At 58.7% G+C, this 26,474-nt stretch overlaps 1 protein-coding gene across 2 annotated transcripts; it reads left to right on the top strand.

The window, feature by feature from the left end:
- The first annotated feature begins 13,990 nt into the window (after positions 1–13,990).
- KDELR3 (KDEL endoplasmic reticulum protein retention receptor 3) lies at positions 13,991–25,754 on the top strand. 2 transcript variants are annotated; one of them, XM_058741288.1, is made up of 5 exons: positions 13,991–14,270; positions 19,139–19,239; positions 23,790–23,948; positions 24,588–24,840; positions 25,616–25,754. In XM_058741288.1, exons 1-5 carry the CDS (start codon positions 14,159–14,161, stop codon positions 25,654–25,656), a joined length of 666 nt encoding a protein of 221 aa, XP_058597271.1. In that variant the 5' UTR covers positions 13,991–14,158; the 3' UTR covers positions 25,657–25,754. The 2 variants fall into 2 exon arrangements, with proteins under 2 accessions (XP_058597271.1, XP_058597272.1); XM_058741289.1 differs by having other exon boundaries at positions 13,997–14,249.
- Positions 25,755–26,474: the final 720 nt, after the last annotated feature.

Genomic DNA, 26,474 nt, shown 5'->3' with positions numbered 1-26,474 from the left:
TTAAGGGCCAAGCCTTCTGTCTGTATGGAGATACTGGTCTACTGCCCCCCCGTCGCCTCCAGCCCAGCCTGCCGGGAGCCACAGGGTCCCCGAGGGTCTGTGGTTTCAGGGCCAGAGACCCCCCTGTCTCTTCCCCTGTCTCTCACCTGCGTGTCTCGTACCTCTTCCGCATTTAGCGCCTTTGAGGGCTCTGTCGACCCCGTTTGACAGGTGAAGAGACGCAGGTCTAAGGTCTTGCTAAAAGTCACAGTGAGCCACCGAAAATGCAGAACTCCTCCTCTGTGCCCAGGAGCGCAGCAGGACCCAAGGGCATCTTTTCTCAGGAGAGTCCCCAAGCTCTCGAGTGGCCAACTGTTCTCCACACAGATGTAGACACTGCACAGGGTGGGGGCGGGGGGCGGGGGGACCTGCCCAAGGTCACACGGCAAGGCGATGACAGAATGTGCTGCACTTAGGCTCCCTGCCTCCCAGGCGCCACCTAGCCAGGGGGACAGCGACGCGGTCTGACCTCCGGCCCTGGCCCTGGGATCTCTCCAAGATGGGAGCCCTCGTCCCGCCTCCAGGCCCTGCTTGCCTGCTCCCCGGAAGCCCCCAACGCCTGGGACTGAGGCAGCAAGAGTGAGCAGGAAGACAGGAATGAAAGTTGAGGCTTGGCCACTTGCCCCCCGGCCCTCTGTCCCTCCCTCTCCTCGTGCAGGGGGAGCGGCGGTGATGTAATGCACTCGGCTTTGGTCCCGGTGCCAATCTCAGAAGAGAGACGACAGATTGCGTGAGCCAAATTTGGCATCCTAGGGGGAGAGGCATGAAAAGTGGAGATGTGGAGGAGAGGAGCGAGGAGCCTGGGGAGGTGCGGGAGAAGCCCCCTGCCCGGCAGCCCCTAGAGTCGCCTCTCCTTCTGCCCTCGCCTTCTCTCCACCCTAGCCCACCTGACCTCAGGGTCTCCCCGCTACTCCCTCTGGGAGACCAGCCCGGTTCTTCTTCCCCGGACCCTCCAGCCCCGGTACTGCCACCCCCCACCCCTCCCCGACACACGGCTTCAGCTCCGTTTCCCACCGCCACGAGTCTCCTGGTTACCATGTTGCTGGTTGTCATGTCGCTTCCATGTCCTCGTGACTCAGTGGTCCCCGCAGAGGGGGCCCCTCCTCCTCACACCCCCCTCGGCACTCGCCCCCGCCTCCCCCAGATCCACATTAAGAACCAACCCGCCCTGTAAGCCTACACTGTTCCTCCTCCCCTTCCTTCTTATCCGAAGCAAAGAAATCTTTCCACAGCCTCTAGAGCTACTTCATCCTGGTTTCTGCAAACGTCTGAGAACCTACTATGCTCCAGGCTTTTGCAAGCTGCTTTCAGAGGCCTCAAATAGCCGGCAAATCGCTCGGCAACCCAGTGGAGTCAGTACCAACGTCCCCATTCTCCGGTTGAAGACACTGAGGCCCAGAGAAGTCGAGCCAGAGGCCCAAGGTCACCCAGCAGATACTCAAGGCCAGCTCTGCCTGTTCCCAGTCACCCCAAAGGCTTTCATGGGGAGAGGGCCTTCCTTTTCCAGGATCCCCAAAGGTTCCTGAGGAATAGCGCCCAAGCCCCAGATGCCCCTCTAACTCCTGGACATTCCCCTCCTTGGTCAATCCTCTCTTGGAGGCCATATACTCCCTCCCCGTTAGCTGTTCACCTTCCTGAAGGTAAAAGGAATCCTTACTGCCGTCCGCCCAGCACTTTCTTGAGTCTGTGAACGGCCCTCGGCTCATCTGAGCCCTTGGAGGTCAGTGGGGCAGGGAGCTGTGTCCTCATTCCACAGCTATGGAAGTTGAGGGTCGGGGAGGAGAGCGACTGCCTCAGGGTGCTGGTCCCTCAGCTAGTGAGCTGATTTCCAGGAGCCTGAATGTAGGGTGTGTGAAGCCCCCTGCCCAGGGTGGAAAGCCCCCAAAAGAGCCCGCCTCCCTGTGGAAAACGGTCGAATGTTCCAGGCTCACCCCTCCAGGCTCCAACTTGGATATGGGTCAGCTCGACGGCCAGCAGCCCGTGCTCCTGCCATGTTGCAACCCAGACCTTATCCCACCACCTCTTCTAGCTGTGGCTGCTCCCATCCCAGGCCAAGGCAGGGCTTGCGTGGCTCGCAGGGCCCCCAGAGTCCTGCCAACAGCTCCCCAAACTGCCGAAGCCCTGGAGGTCACAGGACTGTATGTGGGGAGAAGCGGAACAGACATTTTACACACACACACACACACACACACACACACACACACACACACACACGAGGTCTGGCTCCTCTCTGGGTCTCGTACGCGTGGCCCTGGGACCTCCGTCCCTCAGTTCCCGGTTCCCCCAAGCCGCTGCTAAGCATCCTACTGGCCTTGAGGGCCTCACCTGCCGGCTTAGCCAGGCTGCCCTGCCTCCGGTGCCTCCATCACACTCCCACCTGCCACCTCCCTGTATTCTCTCCCCATCTCACAGCCTAGGCACCCACGGCCGAAGTGTGGTGTTGATGCCGGTGGGGAGGCAGGGAAGTTTCCCTGCTCAGGGGTTCATTCAGACCTCTTTCCTTGGGGCTCTCCTCCAGGGAGGGAAAAGCAGCCCTTGCCTCTCTCCACAGTCTCTACCTCATTTACTGGACCCCACCCTGGGCTCACCTGGCCCAAAGTAGGTGCTCAGAGCATGAGAAGTGGGACGTTGTCGTCTTCTGTCAGATCAGAGGGCCAGGGCCCTTTGCAAACAGGTTGCAGCTGGGGAAGCGGAAAGGGGACCCCCCCCCCCTCCTTTGCCACAAGTCACCTGCCTTGAAGCTCCTCAGAACGGGCTGACAACCGGGGGTGGGTGGAGGCAGGGAAAGGTCGTGGCCGGGGCAGGAGGTCAAGGCCTCTTCCGCCCACCTCTCTCGGCCTTGCCGGCCGCAACCCAGACCTTCGCGCTCCCCACCGACCGACCGACCGACCGACCGACCGACAGAGCGACAGAGCTTGCCAGCTCCCGGGGAGTCGCCGGACCGCGCTGAACGCGCGCCTGGAACCCGAGACCCGCGGGGATAAGGTGCTCGGCGGGCGGGGCCCACGGAGCCCAGACGGGACACACAGACACGCACGCGGCCGGACGGACAGACGGACGACGCCAGCGGTGGGCGTGGGCCCGGCTTACCGCGGGGCGGAGGTTCCGACGAAGGTCCAGGAGGCGGCGAGCGGGCTCTACATCCCCCGGCGGCGCAGTCGGGCGGGCGGCGTCCCGGGCGGGGAGAGGGGAGTCCCGGCGCCCCCTCCCCGCGAACTCGGCGGGCCGGCCCCGCCCCCCTCCCCGGCTGCAGGTGGACGTGTCCGTCGGTCTCCGGGTCTCCGCGCCTCCGGGCCGTCCCGCGCCGCTCCCCGCGGGCCGCCCAACTTTCAGCGCTGCCCCGCGCCGCGCCCCCGGCGCCGCCTGGGCGTCAGCATCGTCGGGCCGGGCCCCGGCTCAGAGCGCGGGGGTCCGGGGGCCCATGGCGCTCGGCCGCCCGCGCTCGCGCCCCCCGCCCCCGCCGCAGCCGCCTGCCCTCCGCCGCCCCCCCCTGCTGTTCTCGCGCCGTCACTCCGCGCCGTCCCCCGCCCTGCGCTCCGCTCCCTGCCCCGCTGCACTGTCCCCCCCCACCCCTTCCTCCTCGGCCGGCCGGCCCGGGATCCGCCGCCACCTCCCCCGGCTGCCCCCTCCCCCCGCCCGCCTCCCCGGATCTCTGTCGCTCGGTGGGTCTCCTCCTTCCCGCTGCCGCTCTCTCCGTGTCTCCCTGCGGGGTCCCTTCGTCTCCGTCGCCCTCCCGGTGTCTCCCCTGCCTGCCTCCGCCTCTGCCCTGTCTCTCTCCCCTGCGCGTCTCTATCTGTCCTCCTCCCGGTCCCCGTCTGTCCGTCTCCGTCTCTCTCCCCCTCCCACTCTCGGTGCGGCCCCCGCTGTCTCGGACCCAGGCCCGCGCCTCCGCCGCGTCCCCGGCTCGCCCGGGAGCCCGAGCTCCCGCCGCCCGCGGCGTGCCGAGAACTCCCAACTCGCGGCACGCCGCCCCGCTTTGCGAGACTTTCGCCCCTCCTCACACGTGACCCGCGCCCCAGTGCGGAGGCCGCGCGCCCCCCCCCCCCCCCCAGGGCCCGGGCCCCCGGCGGCCCGCGGGCCCCCGGCCCAGCCCCCTCCCCGCAGCCCGGCGGGTCTTCCAGCCCCCTTCCGCCGGCCGGCCGCGCGGGGCAGGGCCGGGGGCGGGGGGCTGCGTGGCCCCGCTCCTGCCCGCGATCCTGCCCGGGTTTTCCTCCTCCCTCCCGGAGCGCTCCTCCCAGAACCCATTCCGAGAATCCGCTCCCGGGTTTCCTGGCCCCCAGGGACAGGTCGGTTGGGTTCCTCCGGGCCGGGAAGGGGGGTGGGTGGGAGAGGGTCTGCCCTGGGTTCCGTGGCTCCCGGCCTCGAGGCTCAGCGCTCCCCTTCCCCTTCCGGGAGTACCCGCACTTAAAGACCCTACGCACCGTGCTCGGGGAGACGGAGGTGGCCTGGCTGGAGGGACCCTCACGGCCGCCTAGACAGCGGCGCCTCATTTTACAGACTGGGAGACTGAGTGCCAGAGAGGGTCAGGAGCTCGCCCAAGGTCACGCAGAGGTGGCAGAGCCGGACCCAAACCCAGTCTCCGGGTCTCTGCGCCCGCATTACTCCGAACTGTCTTTGCAAGGGAGGATCCCCGCCCCGGCGTCCCCCCAGGTCTGGGCCCCACACTCTGGGCTGCGGGGAGTACACCCCCGGCCCCTCACCGCCCCTGGCCACCCCGACCCTCTGAGGAGGGGAAGTGCTCCTCCACCGGTGGTGGGAGGAGAGAATACCTATAGTTAGACAGCCAGAAGAACTTCCCCGAGAGCCTGGCCATCTGTGGCTAGTCTCAGTTAAGAGGCGGACAGACGGAGGCACCCCAAAGCCGGATTGAGAATTTATTGCAGGTGAAATTTCCTCCAGCTTCTCCTCCAAGCTGATCCCGGAGCATGTGTCCCGCACACTAACCACCATGACAGCCTCCCTTCCCGTGCCTCGTCCCCACCTCCAGTCGGGATCCAGTCCCAACTCCTCAGCATGATGTACAGTCAGGCCCCACCTTACCCAGCACCCTATATACCCACACATACGCCCTGATTCCCACAGATTCCAGAACATACCAGATGCTTCCGCACCTCTCTGCCTTTGCCCGTGCTGTTTTTTCCTGCCTGAAGTGCCCTGCCTCCTCCTCTGCCCAGAGAATTCCTGGGGCCCTCCGAGCCCAGTCTCCCCGCCACTTCCCCTGGAGGGCCTCCCTGACACCAGAAGCACAAGTCGTTCATTACCCACTCATTCATTCATCCAGCCCTGGTGCCCCGATTTTTTATTTAACCTGTTTGTAACACGGGGTCCCTAACAGTCCCGCCCCCTCACAGGGGCAGATTAAGGGAGGTAGATACACAAGAAATGCACAGCTCATAGCAGGTGTTCAATAAACGTGACCATCTCGCACGGCTCATAGTAGGTGTTCAATAAACGCGACCGGCCCTTTCTCAATCCTCCCTTCAATACTGTGCAGAGCCCCAGGGAGCACTCCATGCCCCCTCCCTCATGACTCTGCGGTGGCCTCACCGGCAGGCAACCAGGACTGGGGTTCGCGTGAGTCTTTGGTGTGAACCGCTGGGGGAACTTAAGCAATCGGAACCCTGGGTCAGTGGCAGAGAAGTGCCTGGTCACTGTCACACCTTTCCAGGGAAACTGGAAGGATTTCAGGGGAGGCAGATGACCTGTGTGGTCCCTTCACCCAGCCAGAGGCCTGGCCTGGTGGCTGCCCTGGGAATGCGGGGTGCCAGGGAAGAAAGGAGGGGCAAGAAGGGGGGGCGGGGGACGGAGGTGTCTGTAGACCCAGAGCCTCTGTTCCTGTGGGATCAGTCCTGATGCTAGGTCACTGGGCACAAGTTTAAGGAAAAGGTAGAGGCTCGGGGACAGTGACGTTTGGGAGACAGGAGAGGGAGGCCTGGTGGCTGTGACACCATAGGGTTGAGAGGAAACGTTTGGTCATGGCCACCTTGCTAGTTCTGGGACCCCTCTGGCTCATCTCCTGTAAGGAAGGTCTGGTGGAGGCCGACGGTGGACTGAGAGGAGGTGCGGACTGAGAGGAGGCAGACAGGGCAGCTCCAGTCAGAGAGAGGTTCAGGGACCCCAGGAAAAAGAGTCCCCTCCCCACACCCAAGCCTTGAGCGCCTCTGGGCAGCTCTCCTCTCCTCTCTGTGCCTCAGTTTCCTCATATGTATGATACCCTATCATATCATAGGACAATACCCCCACTGTTGAGACTAGAGGGAGAATTTGCTATATTTGGGAAGGGCAGGGGTGGGGAGGGGGCAGGGGGAGGGATATGAGACAGGAGCGCAGAGGCCTGAAGGGGCAGGGGAGAGAGGCTTAGATGTCAGAACCTGGGTGACCCCCGGCACGTGGCTTGTCATCTCTGGACCTCAGGAGCCTCACCTGTGGTGGGACAGTCTGGACTGGGTCCCCAGAGGGTGAGTAGGCTTTGACTTCATCTAGCACAGAAGCACGCCCCGGAAGGAGTGAGTAGAACGGGCCCCCTCGAGTGGTTCCATTAGCCCAGCACTATATCACAGGCCTTCGGGGGCACTGTCCCATTTAATCCTTGCAAGAACTCTATGGTGCAGGCGCTTGTTACTCAACGGGGAAACTGAGGCACGGGTCATCTTGTTGTGAGCGGCGGGGCCCCCGGTGGCCAGGGACAGCTCTCTGGAAGGGCGAGACTTGCTCTGAAGTTGGACGGGTAATGATGGCGAAACCTTCGTCCGCCTGGACGTTTTGCCAAAGCCCCCCTGCCCGTTTCCCACTCTCAGATTTGATCCTCGCAATGTCTTTATGAGGGAGAGTCTACGAGCGTCCCTAGTGCACAGGTGAGAAAACTGAACTAAGACACGGAGAGAGGGAAGTGCCCAGGCTCACTCAGAGAGTAAGCAAGTGTCTGAGCCAGAAGTGGAACCGATTCCCAGTTTCTGGAAAGGTCGTTCCAGGCCAGCAGGGCGCTCACCGGTTGTTTCGCTCTGGGAGCCCAGTCAGGCCTCCCTGGTCCCACGGGGGCCTTGAGAGCCTGTGCAGAGGGCAGGGAGGACTGGAGGTGAGGGGGCTTGGGCCAAGCAGGTTGGACACCTGGAATGGGGGAGGTGGACGGGAAGGGCCGTTTCAAAATGCCGGAGTCACAGAGCCCAGGGGTTTGGGGCTTAGAGAGTTCCTGAACATCTGGCCAGCCCATTCTACAGATGGGACAAACTGAGGCAGCCCAGCCGCTTAGCTTGGTAATCAGACCAGGACACAGCTGGCCTGCCTCAGAACTCTAAAGTCCCAGCAGCCCCGAGGGGGTGAGGACCCACGGTGGGGAAAGGGGCCACGGGGGTCCAGCGGCCCAAGACCCAGCCCAGCAGGCTGTGCCCTGGGTATGGAGGACCGAAGGGGTCTCTCCCGCCCTCCACTCCCACCCTCGCCCACCCCCCAGCACTCAGTAGTCACCAGGGTGGAATATTTTAGCACCTATAGAAAAACCGCCACAGACGGCCTGTGGCAGCTGTTGCTAAGGAAACGCTCCCAAAATAGCCCCCCTCCGCCAACCTTTCCCGCTGCTGCTCCTGCTGTGGGGAGGGGAGGAGGCCAGGAGGGGAGGGGGTGGCACACGAACCCCGGACCCAGCTTCACCCACCCGCCCTTGCCCCTGCTGCCACGCTGCCCCAACACTGGGGCAAGCCAATGACCTGGGCAGCCACAGGTCTGCAGAGGGGGCAAGGGCTGGCCGGTGGCCTCGACCACAGTCCTCGGCTGGAGGAAGGTCACCCAGATGAGGGGAGGTGGGGGAGAAAAGAGCCGCTGCACCCCAACCCCCCTGGCACACTCCTCTACGGGCACCATCACAGACCTCACCGTTTTACACGTCCACTTGTGCACACCACAAGTACAAACGCACAAATGCCCCCCCCCCCCAGATATGCCTATTCACCACCCAAGACACAAATAGACGCCCGGGTAAACACATATGCCTCAAATACACAACACACACCTGCAAGAACATACCCGCAGCCATAAATACACACATTGACATACACATACTCAAATATGAATCCCAAGTACACACAAACACCAGTGCATGCACGCATGCCTGGCACACGCACATGCACACACACACACACACACACACACACCCCGATGTATACACAGTCTCACAGCCCGTGAATATACAAGTGGACAAACACGTGCCCAGCACGTGGTGTTCAGAGAGCCCCGAGTGGTGTTACCGGCGGGTTCTGTGCAGAAGCCACGCACGCCCCAGGCTCTCCAGACACCCTCACTTAGTGGAGAACTCCTGTGATCCGGCCACGGAGTAGAAGATTAGGAGGAGGTGTACAGGAGCGTGAGTAGAGGTCGATGTCTCTGTGAATCCCTCGAGTAGGCGGTGGGGGGACCAGAGGATCCCTGGTGCCTGGGAGAACGAACCTGGGTCCAGTCCATTTCTGGGGAAGGGGGCAATTCCGGGAGGGAACTGACTCTCCCCTGCAGACCGGAAACCTCCGGGCCTGGAGAGTTGGGAGCCCCAGGTTCACCGGGCATCTGGATGTCACCAGGCCTGCAGCCGGGGGGGGGGGGGGGGGGGGGGGGGGGGGGGGGGGAGGGGGGCCGGGGTGAGGATGAAGACAAGAGGACACTGGAGTGGCACCAGTGATGGTCCTTAACATGCGCACAGCGCTTTGCAGTTTACAAGCCACCTGACGCTTGTCATGTCACATAGTTGGTAGCGGCTACTCTGAGTTATCCGTGGTGCTGTCCCATCTCTGCAGCACAGGAGGGAGAGGGGACTGGAGGGCCACGCGGCAAGGCACTAGCAGAGCTGGAGCCGGAGCCCAAGCAGGTGCCAGCACCCGGCTCCACGCGCCTGCCACTCGGCTGCACTGCGCGAGCTGGAAAGCAGGCCAGCGGGGTGCAGGGCTTGCCTTGGCCCCTGATTTCTCCCTGATTATTGGGGAGCAGCCAAGCCCTCCATCTCCCCGCCGGGAAAGCGGAGAGCGGACCCCGGGGGTGTATACGCTCAGCAGTTTGTAGCCACAGGGCTAGACAGAGGTGCCTGCCGGATGCCCTCAGAACGGCACCGCAAGGAGGAAGGGCACCGGTCGCTCGCCTCCGCACTTGGCCAGCCACCCCTTCCCCACAGCCCCCTGGCCCCCACCCCCGCCCCCGCGCACCACGCGCTCCGTGGCTCCGGTGCCTCGATCCGGGTTCCGGGTCTTCGCTGACGCCTCGTCACTCGGGAGACGCGGCGAGCGGCTTGCGGTTGCCTTGGGAACCTCGCGGCGACCCAGGCGCGCGGCGCACGACTCGCGGGGCGCGGGGCCTGCACCGCGCGCGCGGAGTGTGGCCTTTGATGTCTCAGAAGGACACCTGTCGCCGGGAGCGAAGGGAGGGGGTGTCGCAAGGTTTGTTATGTTTCCTTTTTCTATTAATTGAGGTGTAACTTACAAGCCGTAATACCTACATCTTAAAGGGTCCAGCTCAGTGAATTTTTACGTGTGCATGAAACCTGTGATCACCGCCCGGATCAAAACACACAACGCTTCTAGCGCCCCAGAAGGCTTCCTCGGGCCCAGAGGTTATTTTTAATTGTCTTTTTTGCACTTCTCCTGGAATAAACCGGCGAGGGGATGATCGCCTTCTGAGAACACGGAATGTTCGGAATTTTCTTCTTTTCTCCCGGCTCTGCTTCGCCAGGCCCTCTTTGGGCCTTGGTGTCCCCTCAAGGGAAGCCAGGGACTGGTTCCCCTTGTTGAGCGGTTTCCTGTTTGCAAAGCGCTTTAGAGACTTAGCTAACTTTGACTCCGATAACTAACCTATGAAGTCAGTACTCGGTTCACACCCAGGTTACCCATGAGAACCGTGTGACTTGGAAAGAGAAAACGAATTGCCCAGATTCGGACAGCTCCTCAGTAAGTGGTGAAACTTGAGACTTGAACAAAGATCTGTCTAACCTTGGTGGTCATTCTTCACCCCCCTCCCCTTTCCCCCATTTATTGGCCTCTTTTAAAGATCTATACAAATAAAATACGCTGGGAGAGCGGGTCGTATCCCATTTCCGTGCCTTGGGGCACATCGTTCCTTCTATTTGGGACTCCTACTCTTTTCTCCCAGGTTTTGTCCTTCAGGCAAGCTCCTACTCATGCTGCAAAACCCACTGGGGCATCGTCTGAAGCCTTCCTAACTGCAGTCCTCCCTCACGACTCCCCCCACAACCAAGGGTAATCAGTCTCTCCCCTGTGTCATATTTAACCCTTGCAGGGACCCCGCCTCCCACGGTGCCCCAGGGGCTCCTTGAGGCTGCCTCTTTGTTCACCCTGCAAGGCACCAGCACGCAGCTGGTCTTCAACAAACGTGCTCGGAGCTAAAAGCAGAGGTTTTGGAGACTTGGTTTCCCACTGTGTTAAAAATAGGGCCGCACTCGCTCTGCGGAACGTCGCTCAAGAGATACTGGGGGGGTGGGAAGCTTCCAGAACACCTGGGCAGAACTGCAGGAGGAGAAGGGCTGCCCGCAGCCCACCCAGACTAGGTGAGGGAACGGACTTGTCCGCCCCTCCCGAATGACGCCTCGGGGGGCTGCCCGGGAAGAGTTCATTCCTCCTTCTGGGGGGCGCCCACTCGTGCAGGCCAGAGGATGCCATAGCGGCCCCCGGTGACCCTAAGGGAGTCCCAGGAGCTGGGGCCCATAGCTCCCCAGTGTTTCCAGGGCCCTGCCCAGCGAGAGGCAGCCAATTCACTGGTGGGTATCCTCGGGACAGTGCTTTTCACCCGATAGCCGCACTTTCCTTCCACACGGAATTTGAGGCAGCTATTCAGTTGGGCGTGTAACAAAGTGTAACAAAGGGCGAGGACCAGGGAGGAAAAGAGATTGTTGTACCCATTTTCTTTTCCCCCTAGAACTCAGTAACTCCCCCATCCTCTCTCCTTTGACTCTGAATGTACAATTTGCATTGTTAATGAGGAAAACAGAACCCTTGCCCTTTGAGTTGAAGGACATTTCCCTCCTGGCGTCCCCCCAACCGCATCCCCGACGCACCCACCGACCGCAGACACATGTTGGGTGTCGGGAAAGCGGGGCTTGCCGGGATGAGGGATGTGCCCGGAACCACCCAGCATCAGGGAAGGACAGTGTCAGCTGGTGGCCTAAGCGCTGGCATGAGCCAGAGCCAAGGGCTTTCCCTCTTCTCCACGAGGAGCTTTGAAAAGGGTTCCAGCTTAAAGATGGGGTGTGTATGAGAAAGGCAGGGCGGGTCACTAAGGACAGAGTGGTAGGACTTTGGAGAGAGCCGTCTACGTGACCTGGGGGAGCAAGAGACAAGTTTGAGCCTCAGTTTCCTCATCTGTAAAATGGGCGTGATGAGCTCCCTGTCTTGAGACCTAGGGAGTACCAGTTTCCTGGGGACGCTGGAGACTAGAGGCAAGGAGGACCACGTCCCCCGTCAGCAATACTTTTCCCTTCATTGTCCCCACTAACAGGTGGGAAAGCTGAGGCCCAAGGAGGGGCCCTGGGAGGCTCAAGGCCACGGGGGCCACCCAGCCCGGGATCTCTCCCCTCCGCCACCACGGTGGCCATTCCTCAAACCTACCCTGGTCTCAGCCAGTTCCCCTGGGACGGGGAGGGGGCCTGGAGAAAGAGAGGGAAGAGGAGAATTCTAGCCTTGTTCCAGCCCCCGCTGGCAGTTGGGACTGCTTCTCGGGAGGACAGATGTTTCACCAAATGGCAAATGCACGTGCTTTTCCCTGGCTTGGGGAGGAGGTGGGCGCTGAGAAGGAGATGCCAGCTGGTAGGGCAGAGAAACGTAGCCACACCTGAGGGGTTTAAATAGCCACCGCCTTCTCTGGGCGACGCTGGAAGAGAGGCATCTGGGCAGGACTGGCGGGGGGGGGGGGGGGGGGGAGGAGAGAGCAGAGCGGTGGGTGGCGGGGTTGGGGGGGAGGAGAGAGCAGAGCAGCCCATTCAGAACCTGTCACAGCCCCGAGACGAGTGCCTGGCTCCTCCTTCCAGAAAGACTTGGCTTCCGCACCTCACCTCCCTGGACCTCCACAGCTGTCACCTGCAAAACGAGGATTTCAAGCCTGCTTCGGAGGGTGTCTGTGGAGGCTGAACGGATAGAAGCAACTAACGTGCCCGACGCATGCAAGGCACCCGGTCACCGCTCAATACTTGGCGGCTGTTGTTACTCCAACCTCCCTGGCGCCAGGGCAGAAGTCCCCCCCCTGCGGCATCCTTGACAAATGGACACCCACTCTCTGTTCACCCACCTCTGGTGACAGGGATCTATCTCATCATCCCCTATTGACAACCCACGGTGTCGTACATTCATTTAATTGCATAAACCCTGGGGGGGGCCTGGCTGGCTCGGTAAGAGACGCACGCGACTCTTGATCTCAGGGTCGTGAGTTTGAGCCCCACGTTGGGTGTAGAGATTACTTAAACACAAAATCTTTTTTTTTTTTTTTTTTTTTTTAAAAGCCACGAATCACATAAACCCTGGAGCCAGACTGTGCTGGAATCCAGGCTCCAGACTTAGGGTCTGCGTGACTGGAAGCACATCACCTAACCTCTCTGTGCCTCAGTTTCCCGGCTGTAAAATGGGAGTGATAGCGGTACCTCCCCCATGGTATTGCTTCCATCAGTGCCGCTCAAACTCCCGTGGGCCCCTGAATCAGCCAGGGATCTTGTTTAACCACAGATGCGGATCCAGTGGGCCTGAGGTAGGACTCAAGATCCCTTTTTTTTTTTTTTTTTAAGTTTATTTCTTTATTTTGGAGAGAGAGAAAGTGGGGGAGGGGCAGAGAGAGGGCTCGAGAGAGAATCCCGAGCAGGCTTCGCGCTGTCAGGACGGAGCCCCGTGCGGGGCTCGAACCCACAAACCCGCGAGATCATGAGCTCAGCTGAAGTCAGATGCTTAGCTGACTGAGCCCCCCGAGGAGCCCCGGGGGCTTGAGATTCTGCATTCCCAGCAGGTGATACAAATGTTGCTGGCCCGTGGACCGCATTCTGAGTCTTGAAGGACTGCCTTGCCTTAGGAGTCATGGTGAGGGAGCCACGGAAGGGTGACGAGCAGGGGCGAGACAGATTCCATGGTAGCAGAGCCTCTCTGGCCGGGGCAGGGATGAGGCTGGGAGGAGGCCGGTGTTTGGGAGAGAAGATCCTGGGGTCAAAAGGAGGGTGGTCACGAGGGGCCTTAGCTCACGCCGTCCGCTCTTACAGATGCAGAGACCAAGGCCCAGAGAGGGTGGCACAGCACTGGAAAGACCCCTGCGGGCCCTTCACCCTTCCCGCCTCCCAGCCGGCTGGCCAACAGCCCGCAGCCCCCTGGAGTCTCCCGGCCTGTGTTCCCGTTTTACATCCTGTCACACCAAGGAGAGGGAGACACTAGTCGCGGCCCCCGGGTCTCCCTGACGGACACCTTTCATACTCACAGCAACCTCATTTCACAGACGAAACCACTGAGGCCAAGAGCGGGGGAGGGAGGCCCACAGCACTCGGGCCGGAACAGAGGTCAGCCTGACCCCAAACCTGAGGGCCATCTTTCACCAGCTTCACCGCCCCGACGGGGCGGGTCAGGACAAGGGGGCTCTGGCAGTGGACAGGTAAGAGCGCGGGAAAGGAGGGAGGCCTTGAACCCCAGGCGGATGCTGACAGCGGCAGTGGGTCACATTCACGGGGCGCTGCCAACCCTCTAGGCTTAGGCCAAACGCTGGCGCGCGCCCCGCCGCCCCCCCCCCCCCATCCACCCTGGCCCCCGAGTTATAAACCCTGGAGGCGGATGAGGGGGCCCCCGGCGGCGGGAGGGGCGCGGGGGCCCGCCCAAGGTCACGTGCGGGAGGCCCCGGGGCCGCGGCGCTGGGACGGGAGGGAGGCGGGATCTCGGGCGGCGGCGCTTCCTGGCTCGCCCGGCACGGCTGCCGGCCTGGCCACGTCACCGCCCGGCCGAGGGTGCGCTGGCGGAGCGGCGGCGGCGGCGGCGGGGAGCGCGGGGCTCGGAGCGCGGGACCCAGAGCCCGGCCCGGGGACGTGGCAGCCGCCTCTCCCGCCAGAAAGTTTCCCAGGAGTTGGCCGCGCGCGGTGCGGGGGCAGGGGTGGGGGCCGCCCGCCCGGGGAACCATGAACGTGTTCCGGATCCTCGGCGACCTGAGCCACCTCCTGGCCATGATCTTGCTCCTGGGGAAGATCTGGAGGTCCAAGTGCTGCTCCGGTGAGGGTCGCCCGGGCGGAGGTGTGCGACGGGGTGGGGGGTGGGGAGTGGGGTGGGGGAGGGAGGGCCTGGGCCGCCTGGGCCCCAGCCGGTGCCGCCTGCCTGCAAGCCCTGGGTGGGGGGCTGCTGAATTTCCGTTCAGGGTGGGGACTTCGGCCTGGGGGTGCTTGAGACTGTCTTCGCACAGCTCAGCTTCCAGAGAACATGGGAAGGTGCACCCCATCAAAGAAGGAGGACCCTCGGAGATTCTGGAGGGAGGGTGATTTACCCCTGCCCCACCCCTGCCAGTGGGAAGAGGAGGGGGTGCGCAGGAGGTGATACCCTCTTGCTTCGGCTAGTCTGGCTTGTTGGACAGTTTGCTCTTTCTGCTTCTCAGGAGCTGGCGGCCTGTGACTCTGTGTACCCTCACTCAGGCCCAGAGTGGGATCCGAAGGTGGAGGGGGGGTCTGCACCCAGGACTGGCCTCCAGTTCTCAGGGGCTTCTCTTTCCTCCCCCCACCACTCTCCACGGCCCCTTCCAGACATCCCCTCAGGCTGGGCCCTCTTCCCTCCTCTGCCTGCGCGTGGCACACGAGGCTGTGATGTGGCAGGAAGGACACCAGGCTGGGCCCTGGCGAGCCCGGACCTGCCCCTGTAGCAGAAGCCCCGGGAGGGCAGGAGAAGTCCCCCTTTTGCCCAGCAGTCTGGCTGCCTTCCCTGGGGGGTTTGGAGACGTTTCAGGGTGGGACTGCTGGTGGCCAAAAGGACCCGGTGCGTCAAAAAGGCTGCTCAGGCCTCCTGCAGCCATCTTTGCCCCGCTGGTGTCCTGGAGGGGCCCACCCTGTGCTTGGCACTGGGGTCAGGGGATACAGAGATGAATGCAGGCGGAGTGGGGGCCCGAGGAGGCAGAGAGCAGACCCCTGAAGTATTGGTGGAGGGAGCAGCTCTGTGCTGGGTCCTGGAGGATGGGCGGGCTGTCACCAGGAAGGGTGTGCTGTGTGGAGGGTGCTGGGGGTGCCAAAGCCCACAGGGATTGTCCCAGGGAGAGCTAGCAGCCCGATGTGGGGGAGGTCCACAAGGGAGCTGAGTGGCAGAGGGGTGGGGGGTCCAAATGTGAAAGCGCCTTGTCGGTCAGGCTAGGGAGTCGGGACTGGGGAGTGGCGGAAGTGTGGGGAGCAGGGGAGGGGGGCTCGGAAGGGACGTGAAGCAGGTCACTCCCTCGTGTACTGGCCACGGAGGAGGGGCTGGGTGCTGGCGGGAGAGGCATTACAAGAGGGTGTGGTCCTGGACCTGCTGGCCATTCCGGTTTCCAGTCTCTGGAGAGATGGACACTCTGGGCCCCTCAAGTTCCCACTTGGGGAAGTGAGGCAGGGGCTCCGGTGTGGGGAGGGTGGGGGAGTCTAGCTCGGACCTGTCCCTGCACTTCCACGGAGGGCCCTAGGCGGGAGTGAGCAACCATGACCGGGAGGGGGCGCTGTTCCCCAACCCACGCTGCCCCGCCCGGCCCTTGGCCCCCCGGAGGGAACACCGACAACTTGGGCCCCGCGCCTGGTGGAGGGGACTTTCTAGCAGTGGAGACGTGCCAGCCAGCAACAGTCGTAGCAGCCAAGTAAACGATACAGTTTCTTAGAGGTGCTAAGTGCTACGGGGAAAGAAAAAGGGCAGCTGGGTGGTGAAGCGTGTGTGTGTGTGTGTGTGTGTGTGTGTGTGTGCACGCGCGCAGGGGGATTGGCACACGCCTGGCGGGGATCTGAGGAGGTGAGGTGCCTGGACGCCAGCCCCGTCTGCCCCCAGACGCGGAGCCTGGTGTGACCCTCGCTGACCCACCCCAAAAGGTAGGAGACTGGGGCTTAGGTCTCGCCCAGCCACTGACTCCCTGTGTCACCTCGGGCCTCAGTTTTGCCATCCGTCAAATGGAAGGAGGGCTGCTGTGTGCTCAGGGGATCCCCGGGGCGGGGCGGTGGGGGGACTCTGGCCAGGTACCGGCTCGCATTCCCTTCCTTGTCCCGGGTCTCTGTGCCTGGCTCCCTTCGGTGGAAATGTTTCACTGCTTTCAAAGGAGCGTGAAAACCTTTGTGCTCCTGACTGTCGGGCTCTGGATCACTGAGGTGTGAGTGAAGCCCAGGAACCCAGCAGGCTGAGGATGCAGAGGGGATCGGGGGAGGAAGGCCATGTGCCGAGAGGGTAGCTGTCCCCCGCCGGGGTTGCCTCCTCCTGGACCCTCCTAAGTGGCGCCGAGGACCTCCCTGGAGAGGCCTCTGGGAGGGCTCAGTGAGATGGGGTGGCCACAGGCGTGGCCCGGAGCTGGCCTCGGGTCGGCATTGCCGCCTGGACCCCAGGCGCCACTCCCAGCAGTGGGCTCCGTCACCACAGCCAGCCCCACGGCCTCAAGTCCAAGTCCCAGACCCCCCCAGGGGGCACTCACACCCTCACTGAGTCCTGCGTAGGCCTCACGTCAGTGCTGTCCCACCCGTGGCGGGGGTGGGGGGGGCGTTCATCTTACAGATGAGGAGTGTGGGGCTCGGGCTCGCCATACTGGCAGGAAAGCCGGCACGGGGGTCCGGTGCCCCCCAGAACGTTGGGGGGGGGCGTCAGCAGTTGTCTCCCTCCCCAAAATGTGCAGCACCAGAGAAATAGATAAGGCACAGTTGAGGCGTATAAAGGAAGCGGGCCCTTAATCAGGTAATGTCACTTCTGGGTGCCAAAGTCCCCAGTCACTCGGTTACACGTAGAGTAAAACCCAGATGTTATCATCGTGACTGGAGGGAGGGACTGAGGGGGACAGTGATGAGATATGGGGCCAGGCAGGCCGCCAGGAAAGGTTGGGCGGGACCTCAGGAGCCACGAGGAGGATAGGAGTCTCTATTTTAAAGGGCATTTGGGAGCCACTTAAGGGGTTTAAGTGGAAATTTATTTTAAAAATAGCCCGTTGGTTGGCAAGTGGAATGGGGGCGGGGGTGGCAGCAAGGAAGGACTTGGGGAGACGGGTGGGAGCCCTGAGGTAGGGTGCTGGGCCGGCGAGGGGCACGGGAGTGGGGGCGGTGGAGGTGGATGGCTCTTGCTTTCCTGGCGTGAGCTTGGAGGGGACCTTGGCGGCGTTCTCGAAGGAGGGGAGACACGAACGGGGCTCGCGGGGAGATGGTGAGTCTGGTCAGGCTGGAATATAGGGGTCAGAACTCGGAGGAGGGTCCGGAGCTGGGGCGTCCCTGAGACGGCACGGGGCCAGGGAGAAGCCCGGGGAGCCCTCAACGATTAGGTGGTGAGGACGGGAGCGGCCAGGGGCGGTGAGCTAGCCATGAGGACAGTCGCAGAAGCCCGGGGAAGGATGTGGTTCTGAACGCAGTCCTCAGCCGCCTCTGGGGAGGTTGGGTGAGTTGACCTTTGGATCAGACACGCGGGCATCGTCGATGGGGATGGTTTGGTGAGGTGTCCAGACTGTCCTTGCCTCCCCCACCTCCGTGACGTAGCAGAAGTGGCCGAAGGGCGATTAAGGAACGTGACCGCTAAATGCAGCATCGATCCCTGGATTGGCTCGCGGAACAGGAGGGTGTCAGTGGGAAAATGGGTGAAACCTGACTGAAGCCTGGAGTTCGGTCAGTAGTGCCATATGAGGGTGAATGTCTTAGTTTTGGTAAATGTTCTGCAGGAGGAAGCTGGGTGACGGGTATACGGGAACCCTCTGCACTGTCTTTATGATCAGCTGCTTTTTGTTTTACAAAGAGCAAAAATAGTTATTCCTTTTATCGCTGAAAAAAAAGCATTTTGAATCTTTGATTTCTTTTTTTTTTATTTTTTATTTTTATTAAAAAAATTTTTTTTCAACGTTTTTTATTTATTTTTGGGACAGAGAGAGACAGAGCATGAACGGGGGAGGGGCAGAGAGAGAGGGAGACACAGAATCGGAAACAGGCTCCAGGCTCCGAGCCATCAGCCCAGAGCCTGACGCGGGGCTCGAACTCACGGACCGCGAGATCGTGACCTGGCTGAAGTCGGACGCTTAACCGACTGCGCCACCCAGGCGCCCCTGAATCTTTGATTTCTTAATTGATTTTCTTTTTAAAAATTTCTTATGTTTGGGGCGCCTGGGTGGCTCAGTCGGTGAAGCGTCCGACTTCAGCCAGGTCACGATCTCACCGTCTGTGAGTTCGAGCCCCGCGTCGGGCTCTGGGCTGATGGCTCAGAGCCTGGAGCCTGCTTCCGATTCTGTCTCTCCCTCTCTCTCTGCCCCTCCCCCGTTCATGCTCTGTCTCTCTCTGTCCCAAAAATAAATAAAACGTTAAAAAAAAAATTAGAAAAAAATTTCTTATGTTTATTTTTGAGACAGAGAGAAACAGAGCATGAGTGGGGGAGGGGCAGAGAGAGAGAGGGAGAGACAGAATCCAAAGCAGGTTCCGGGCTCCAAGCTGTCAGCCCAGAGCCCGACGCGGGGCTCGAACCCACGAACCATGAGATCATGACCCGAGCCGAAGTCGGACGCTTCACCGACTGAGCCACCCGGGCGCCCCGCGATTTGAATGTTTAAAATTTGGAAAATAAAATAGGATGGTCCTCCGGCCCTGCTTCTTCCTCTGCCCGCTCTGGTCTCCCTGATGAATCACCTCTCAGTGAGTTGCCGTCTAAAAGGCAGAACTTTGGGGACTCAGTGGAAGTGTGAGGGTGGAGCGAGGAGAAGCCCGGACCCCCCTACCCCCACCACTACACACACCCTCTCCAGAGCTGAAATCCGGGCAGGCACACGCAGGGACACCGGGATCCCTGAGATCGAGACCTGAGCTGAGGTCGAGAGTTGGACGCTTAAAGGACGGAGCCCCCCCCCCCCCACCCGGGGCGACCCCGGGCACTGGGCTTCTTGAGTGTCGTGGGGCCTAGGAGTCCGGGTCTCATTTTCCCCTCTTCTCGTTTGGCCACAGGCATCTCTGGGAAGAGCCAGATCCTTTTTGCTCTCGTCTTCACCACCAGGTACCTGGACCTGTTCACCAACTTCATCTCCGTCTACAACACAGTGATGAAGGTGAGGGCGGGCGGGGGGGGGGTGGCCGTGGTGGCGGGGTCCCCTGAGCCCCGCAGACTGAGACTGCGCGCTCGGGAACACGGGCTGTGGAGCCGGGCAGACCTGGATGGGAATCCTGACTGTGTTGACAGCCGCTGGGGGCCCTGGGCTTGGGCGAGGCCCTGGGCCCTGTGCACTCCATCTTCAGACTGAAGACAGTGCCAATACTCGCCTCGGCGGGTTCCGTTGTGAACACGAAATGAGGTAATAAATGCAAATACACCACAGCCATCGTATATCAAGTATTCGATAAAGGGTGGCTATTATGACGGTTCCAAAAAATGAGCCAAAAATCAAACCTGGTACCCTGAGCTTGCAGAGAGGTTATTCGTCCGACATGCATTTGACAAATATCCATATTTCTTGAGCACCTCCTGTGAGCCAGGTACTTGAAGAAGACCCGCGAGGCTCCTGTTCTCAAGGAACCTACATTCTCACTGGGGAGACAGATAATAAAACGGCCAGCAAAACTTTGGTTAGGGGTGAGGTTATGCAGATATTATTAAAATAGGGTGACGTTGGCTTGCATTCTGTTTTTTAACGTTTATTTATTTTGAGAGACAGAGTGCAAGCGGGGGAGGGGGCACAGAGAGCAGGAGACACAGAACCCGAAGCAGGCGCCGGGCTCCGAGCCGTCAGCACAGAGCCCGACGCGGGGCTGGAACCCACGGACCGCGAGATCATGACCGGAGCTGAAGTCAGACGCTTCACCGACTGAGTCCCCCCAGGCGCCCCTCCTTTGGTTATAAGAAAAGAAGTTTTAATACCTGGGTTACGTGATAGAGAAGGAACAGGAAAATGTTCAGGGAGTGTGACCAGGAGGGGCCTCTCTGAGGAGGTGACACGTAAGCCAAGGTCTGTGTGACACAAGGAACCAGCCACGAGGCGATCAGAGGAAGAGCGTTCCAAGCAGAGAAGAGCTGGTTCAGAAACCACCCAGGTGGGATCAAGCCTGCTGTATTCAGGGGACAGGCAGGGGCTCTGCCGCCGAGGGCTGGGGGAGGGCGCAGGTTAACTTGGACTTAACTTTGTGATGGGAAACTTGCTTTGAAGCATGGTCCTGTTTCACAGGGGAAACTGAGAATGTCTTGGTCCTATTGTGACGTCTTGGGCCCCGGGCCACAACCGTTGGAGGTTACGTTGGGGTGAGCTTTTTCCAAATTAGCCATCCCACGTCTTTTTAAACTCCGCACCCAACGTGGGGCTTGCACTCACGACCCCCAGATCGAGAGTCACGCGCTCCACCGACTGAGCGAGCGGCCAGGAACTTCTCCCTCAGCCATCTTAGCTCTTTAAGGCAACACAGGTTAGTGGAAGGAGCCCGGGTTTCAGAGGGAAGTGGAATGTGTTCCTGCTTGGATGCTGGTAACAGAGACTTAACAGAAGAGTGGTCTCAGTAGGGGCGCCTGGCTGGCTCAGTCGGTTAAGCGTCCGACTTCAGCTCAGGTCACGATCTCGCGGTCCGTGAGTTCGAGCCCCGCGTCGGGCTCTGTGCTGACCGCTCAGAGCCTGGATCCTGTTTCAGATTCTGTGTGTCCCTCTCTCTCTGACCCTCCCCCATTCATGCTCTGTCTCTGTCTCAAAAATAAATAAAAACGTTAAAAAAAAATTAAAAATAAAAAAAAGAGTGATTTTAGTAAGATGAAGGTTTATTTTTTCTTTACTCATAACATGGAATCTGGAGGTGGGCCATCCAGGCCTGGGATGGCAGCTCCTTTTGTTTGTTTGTTTGTTTGTTTGTTTTGAGAGAGCGCGTGAGCAGGGGAGGGGCAGAGAGAGGGGAGAGAGAGAATCCCAAGTAGGCTTGTCAGCGTGGAGCTCGAAATGGAGCTCGAAGCGGGGCTCGAACTCACAAACTGTGCCAAAATCAAGAGCTGGATGTTGACCGGCCCACCCAGGCACCCCTAGCTCCTTTTAACGTTCTGCTCCGCTATCTTTAGTGTGACCAGGACTTGTCAGAGTGGGACACATGCAGTTGCTCAGAAGAGCCCTACACTTGGTTTAATGCTTTGCTGTTGCCATCTTGAAAATTTTTTTTTTTTTTTTTAACATTTATTGTTGAGAGATAGCGTGCGAGCAGCGGAGGGGCAGAGAGAGAGGGAGACACAGAATCCAAAGCAGGCTCCAGGCCCTGAGCTGTCAGCACAGAGCCCGACGCGGGGCTCAAACCCAGGAACTGTGAGATCATGACCTGAGCCGAAGCCAGATGCTCAACCAACCGGGCCACCCAGGCACCCCTTGAAGTTTTTAATTTTCAAAGAGGCCTTGCAAGTTATATAGCAAGTCCTAATGTGGCATCTAGCCTCAAGGTTGCCTCAGAGTCACAAAATGGATGCCAGGGCTCCTACCATCACATCACATTCTGGGCAGGAAGGAAGAGGAAAGAAAAAAAGAGCAACAGTGTACCTGCCATCTGGGTAAGCCCTTTGTAAAGAGCTTTCCCTAACGCTAGCCAGTGACTGCGTGTCACTGACCATCCTTATCTGCAAAGGAGGCTGAGAAATGTAGTTTTCAGTTGGGCACATCATCTAACAGTTCCATTTTCTTTTTCCTAAAGTTTATTTCTGAGCGAGCACAAGCAATCATGAGCAGGGGAGAGACAGAGAGAGAACATCCCAGGCAGGCTCCACACTTCCGGCGCAGAGCCCGATGCAGGCCTCGATCTCATGAACTGTGAGCTCATGACCCGAGCTGCGATCAAGAGTTGGATGCTTAACTGAGCCACCCAGGCGCCCCACTAACAGTTCCCTTTTTAAGGAAGGAAGGCTACATAATGGGGAACTCTACCGATCTCGCGGGGCTATTGTGAAGACTGTATGAGATGATTTAGGTAAAGCGCCTGGCACCCAGAAGGTACTTTCTCCTCCTCATCAGGGATGTGACTTTGGGATTCCAGGCATCTTGCTGGAATGGAAGATGTTGTTGCCTGTGGGGCGTCGAACTGTGTGAACTTGTCTGAGGTCCTGAAATCACAGTCTGCTTAAATTCAACACGGAAATAGCAACCACCACCTGCTCGGTTCATTTTTCTGCCTGAGGGTCGGACTTGAACGGTCCTGGGAGGGCTGAGGACCCAGCGCTTGGCATGGCAGAACGAGTTAGTTGTGGAAACCTCAGAGAGGCCAGTTTCTGCATTGGTGAAGTGAGGAAGTGATCACCACTTCATTGATTCATTCATTCGTTCTGGGATGTTTTTTGTGCCGGGCCCTGAGTTAGGGGCTGGGTGTTCAGAGGTGGACAGGACAGTCAGGACCCGCTTACAGAAAACGGGGGAAAGAGACCGGGTACACAGACATTTCCAGAGCATGTGATTATGGGGGACATCGTGTATGTTCCCGTGGAGCTATGGTGACACCAAGTGTATTTGCCTCATTCTGGTGAGAGACTGAGTTTTGAAGCTCACATAGGAGTTCTCTAGGCCAGTGAGTTCCTGGACCAGCAGCATCAGCATCACATAGGAACCTGCTAGAAATACAACAGGCCTACTCAGACCTACCAAATCAGTAACTCTGGGGGCAGGAGGGGAAAAAGGTGGCTACTTGTGCGATTCTGATGCACAAAGTTGAGAACCTCTGGCCTAGAAAGTTAGAGGCCAAACCATAACGTCACATGCTGGAGGACGGCTACTGCAATTAGAGCTTTTCTGGGGCGCTTGGGTGGCTCGGTCAGTTAAGTGTCCGACTCTTGACTTCGGCTCAGGTCAGGATCTCACGGTTCGGGAGTTTGAGCCCTGCATCGGGTTCTGCACTGACAGTGTAGCACCTGCTTGGGATTCTGTCTCCCTCTCTTCTCTGCCCATCCTCCGCTTGCTCGCTCTCTCTTTCAAAATGAATTAAAAAAAAGAGCAGTGCCCGGGTGGCTCAACCGGTAAGTGTCCGACTTCGGCTCAGGTCATGATCTCGCGGTCTGTGAGTTCGAGCCTCACGTCGGGCTCTGGGCTGACAGCTCAGAGCCTGCAGCCTGCTTCAGATTCTGTGTCTCCGTCTCTCTCTGCCCGTCTCCTGCTTGTGCTCTCTCTCTGAAAAGTAAATATTAAAAAAAAATTTTTTTTTTTAAAGAGAGTGCCTTTCCGCAGGACCAATGACCAAATGATTCAAAGGACGTTAGTCCTGGTGGAAGAATGCTCACAGGTCACTGATGCAGATCTAGGAATTTGACATTTAAGAGCCCTGGAATGCCACTGCTAAATCCCCCGACAGAGACCAACCCTCCCCCCCATCTCCTGCCGGAGGCTCTCCAGTAAGGAGATGCCCAGGCACCTTTGGGTCCTCACACGGTTAGTGCCAGTGGTCCTAATTAGAAGCAAGGAGTTACTTAACAAAAGGGTCCTTAGTTTCGGAATCAAGGGGAATGACTCCGGAGAAATTGTACGCATTTCACTTCTTCCCCCTTGGGGCAAGAGCACTGGCCCTTTAGTTAGGCTGGTCCCAACTCAAGGTAGCTTGGAAGCCCAGCCAAGAGAGTGGAAAATGACTTCATCATGGATTCCCCTGTGGCTCTTTCCCTTGTTAGGTGGTTTTTCTCCTCTGTGCCTACGTCACAGTGTACATGATCTATGGGAAATTTCGGAAAACATTTGACAGTGAGAATGACACGTTCCGCCTGGAATTTCTTCTGGTCCCTGTCATTGGTCTCTCCTTCCTTGAGAACTACAGTTTCACTCCCTTGGAGGTAAGTGAAGGGACGCGGAATACCAATTGCTAAGGGTAAACACATTGCCGAACATCCTTCCCTCTGATCTTTTGTAAGGTCTGGGCTTGTGTTTTGGTACAACCGCGACCATCGCTCGTATATTGTTGTTAGTTGAGAAATCGGTAATAAGCTATTCACACGACTCCATTTGGAAATGGGCGCATCCAAATAGTCCTGTGGACAAACAGAGCAGGCATCACAGCACCACTTATGGTTACTGAGAACTTCTGTCCCAAAGGTGGACACCTGAGCACAGTCCAGGCCGAGAACGTAACTCAGGAAGTCTGGGCTGTGGACCAACAAACATGAACTTGTGATGCTCGTGCATTGAGAAACTATGGCCTGCATTAAGGCGAGTTTATACAATATAGTTCTGCTACGATTAAAAAATTTTGTTCGAAAATGTCCACGTGATGTGAAAAAAAAGCAGTTTACTTGGAACTTTTAAAATATTTCCTATTTACAGAGAAAAGGGGGTGGAATGGATTATATTTCGGCAACTTTTTTGTTTTGTCATATTCTGTCCCGTGAACATTTTAGTAGTTACCTTCTTTTGAAGAGATGGCCCCCTTCTTGGTCTTGATCAGCCTCCTCCGGCCTCTTCCCTCTTTGGCTCAGATCCTCTGGACTTTCTCGATCTACCTGGAATCGGTGGCCATCCTGCCCCAGCTTTTCATGATCAGTAAAACCGGAGAGGCGGAGACCATCACTACTCACTACCTGTTCTTTCTCGGGCTGTACCGGGCACTCTACCTGGCTAACTGGATCAGGCGGTACCAGACTGAGAACTTCTACGACCAAATTGCAGTGGTATCTGGAGTGGTACAAACCATCTTCTACTGCGACTTCTTCTACTTGTATGTGACCAAAGGTAGGTGCTCGGCCACAGCAGTGTTGCTGGCACTGGCAGGTGTCACCCGTTCACTAGTTGAGGGCGTTTGGGAAGTGAACATAGCTCCGAGTCTCTGCCCCTCGTGGTGCTTTTATTTCAGTGGGAAGAGAGGAACAAGTGTTGTTAAGAAACAAGCACCACGAAGAACTACAGACCAGGACATGGACACAAATGATATACATAGAGAGGTCGACTAGGAGAGGACATCGGACAGAATGCTTGTTAGAAAGATATACAAGGAACATTCCAGAAGAATAGCTTGTGCAGGAGCCCTAAGGCAGGAACCAGCTTGGTGTGCTAAAGGACAGAAAGGCTAGCGTGTTCAGAATCTATGAACCTGGAGAGATCAGAGGGTAATAATGGGTTTGCATCGCACAGGGCGGCCACCGGAGGGCTCATTTACAGAGCCAGCAGCTGCTGGGCAGTGAAAGGGGCCGAAGCAGGGAGACTTGTTATGGGGCAGGTGCGGTTGTTGAAGAGGTCACCAGTGGGTGGGCAATCTTGAGCGGAGAGGAACTGGATAGGTGTGAAACGGAAGTGGAGGCCAACTGCATTTGTGGCCTGAGGGAGAGTGGGATCAGGAACGTAGGTGGGGCGTAGGGGTGAGGGAGTCTGTAGGTAATCCGTGACGAAGCTTCCCCCTTGGCTGTAACACGTAGCTACCGTGGACTGGGCGTTAGAGATCCTAAGGTTACGTAGTTAAAAGGGAGTTCTCAGTGTGGTGAATTCTCATTTCGTCTCTATTTTCTCCTAGTCCTTAAAGGAAAGAAGTTAAGTCTTCCAATGCCAATTTGAGGGCCCCACAGATGGTTCTACGCCTTCACGAGGACACAGAATAAACTCTTTGAAATAGTCTCCTGGACGACTTCTACAGGACTCAGGCCTAACGTCAGTCAGAAAAATGCTTAGTGGGGATATCTCAGCAGAGCACTGATCTACGTAGAAGATGTTCTCACCAATCTCTCCCTTAAATTATAGCTGCAATGAGAAACGCAGGCCAATTATACGAGCATGGTGCCTGTCAGCTGGACATCAAGAAATCTTAGGTGCTTAACCCACATATGGGTGAAATAACCTTGCTCTCTATGGCCCTAGTGTGAGCCTCCCACTAAGGAACAGTCAGTCCCACCTGGAAAGACGTCTGTGTAGAAGACAAATGCCCCCAAAGACCAGACTTCAAGAAAAGCAGGCTGCTGTGGCGATTTTCACTTCCCAGACAGGAGACCAAGTTTAGGCAGGGATACAAAGCTGATAGTCTCACGGGGATGAAGTGTCGTTACTCCACTTCTAACCCGCCTCCAAGAGCCAGACGAAAGCCAAATAGATGAGCTTCGGCCAGACTTCAGTAGTCGTGTGCCTCGGCTCTAAAATGGCCTTGCGTCTTGCCACGGCCACGGCAGCTCCACACGGAGTACTTAAATCCAAGCAATAACCCAGGTGGGTACTGCTACCGTGAGGACCATTTTATCAGTGAGGAAACCGATGCTGAAGCCTCACCCTACTAGGTATTCTGCCTCGTTGCTTTGGGATTCAAATCTTCCCAGTAAGAGGGGCGCCTGGGTGGCGCAGTCGGTTGGGCATCCGACTTCAGCCAGGTCACGATCTCGCGGTCC

Source organism: Neofelis nebulosa, chromosome 8, assembly GCF_028018385.1.
Source record: "Neofelis nebulosa isolate mNeoNeb1 chromosome 8, mNeoNeb1.pri, whole genome shotgun sequence".
NCBI lineage: Eukaryota > Metazoa > Chordata > Mammalia > Carnivora > Felidae > Neofelis > Neofelis nebulosa.
The sequence above is the reverse complement of the archived record's forward strand: the minus strand, read 5'-3'. Positions and strand labels throughout refer to the sequence as shown.

Coding starts and splice junctions, on each gene's coding strand:
- KDELR3 (XM_058741288.1), top strand. CDS start 14,159: ATGAACGTGTTCCGGATCCTCGGCGACCTGAGCCACCTCCTGGCCATG. Junction 19,240..23,789: donor TCTACAACACAGTGATGAAG/GTGAGGGCGGGC, acceptor TTCCCTTGTTAG/GTGGTTTTTCTCCTCTGTGC. Junction 23,949..24,587: donor ACAGTTTCACTCCCTTGGAG/GTAAGTGAAGGG, acceptor TCTTTGGCTCAG/ATCCTCTGGACTTTCTCGAT.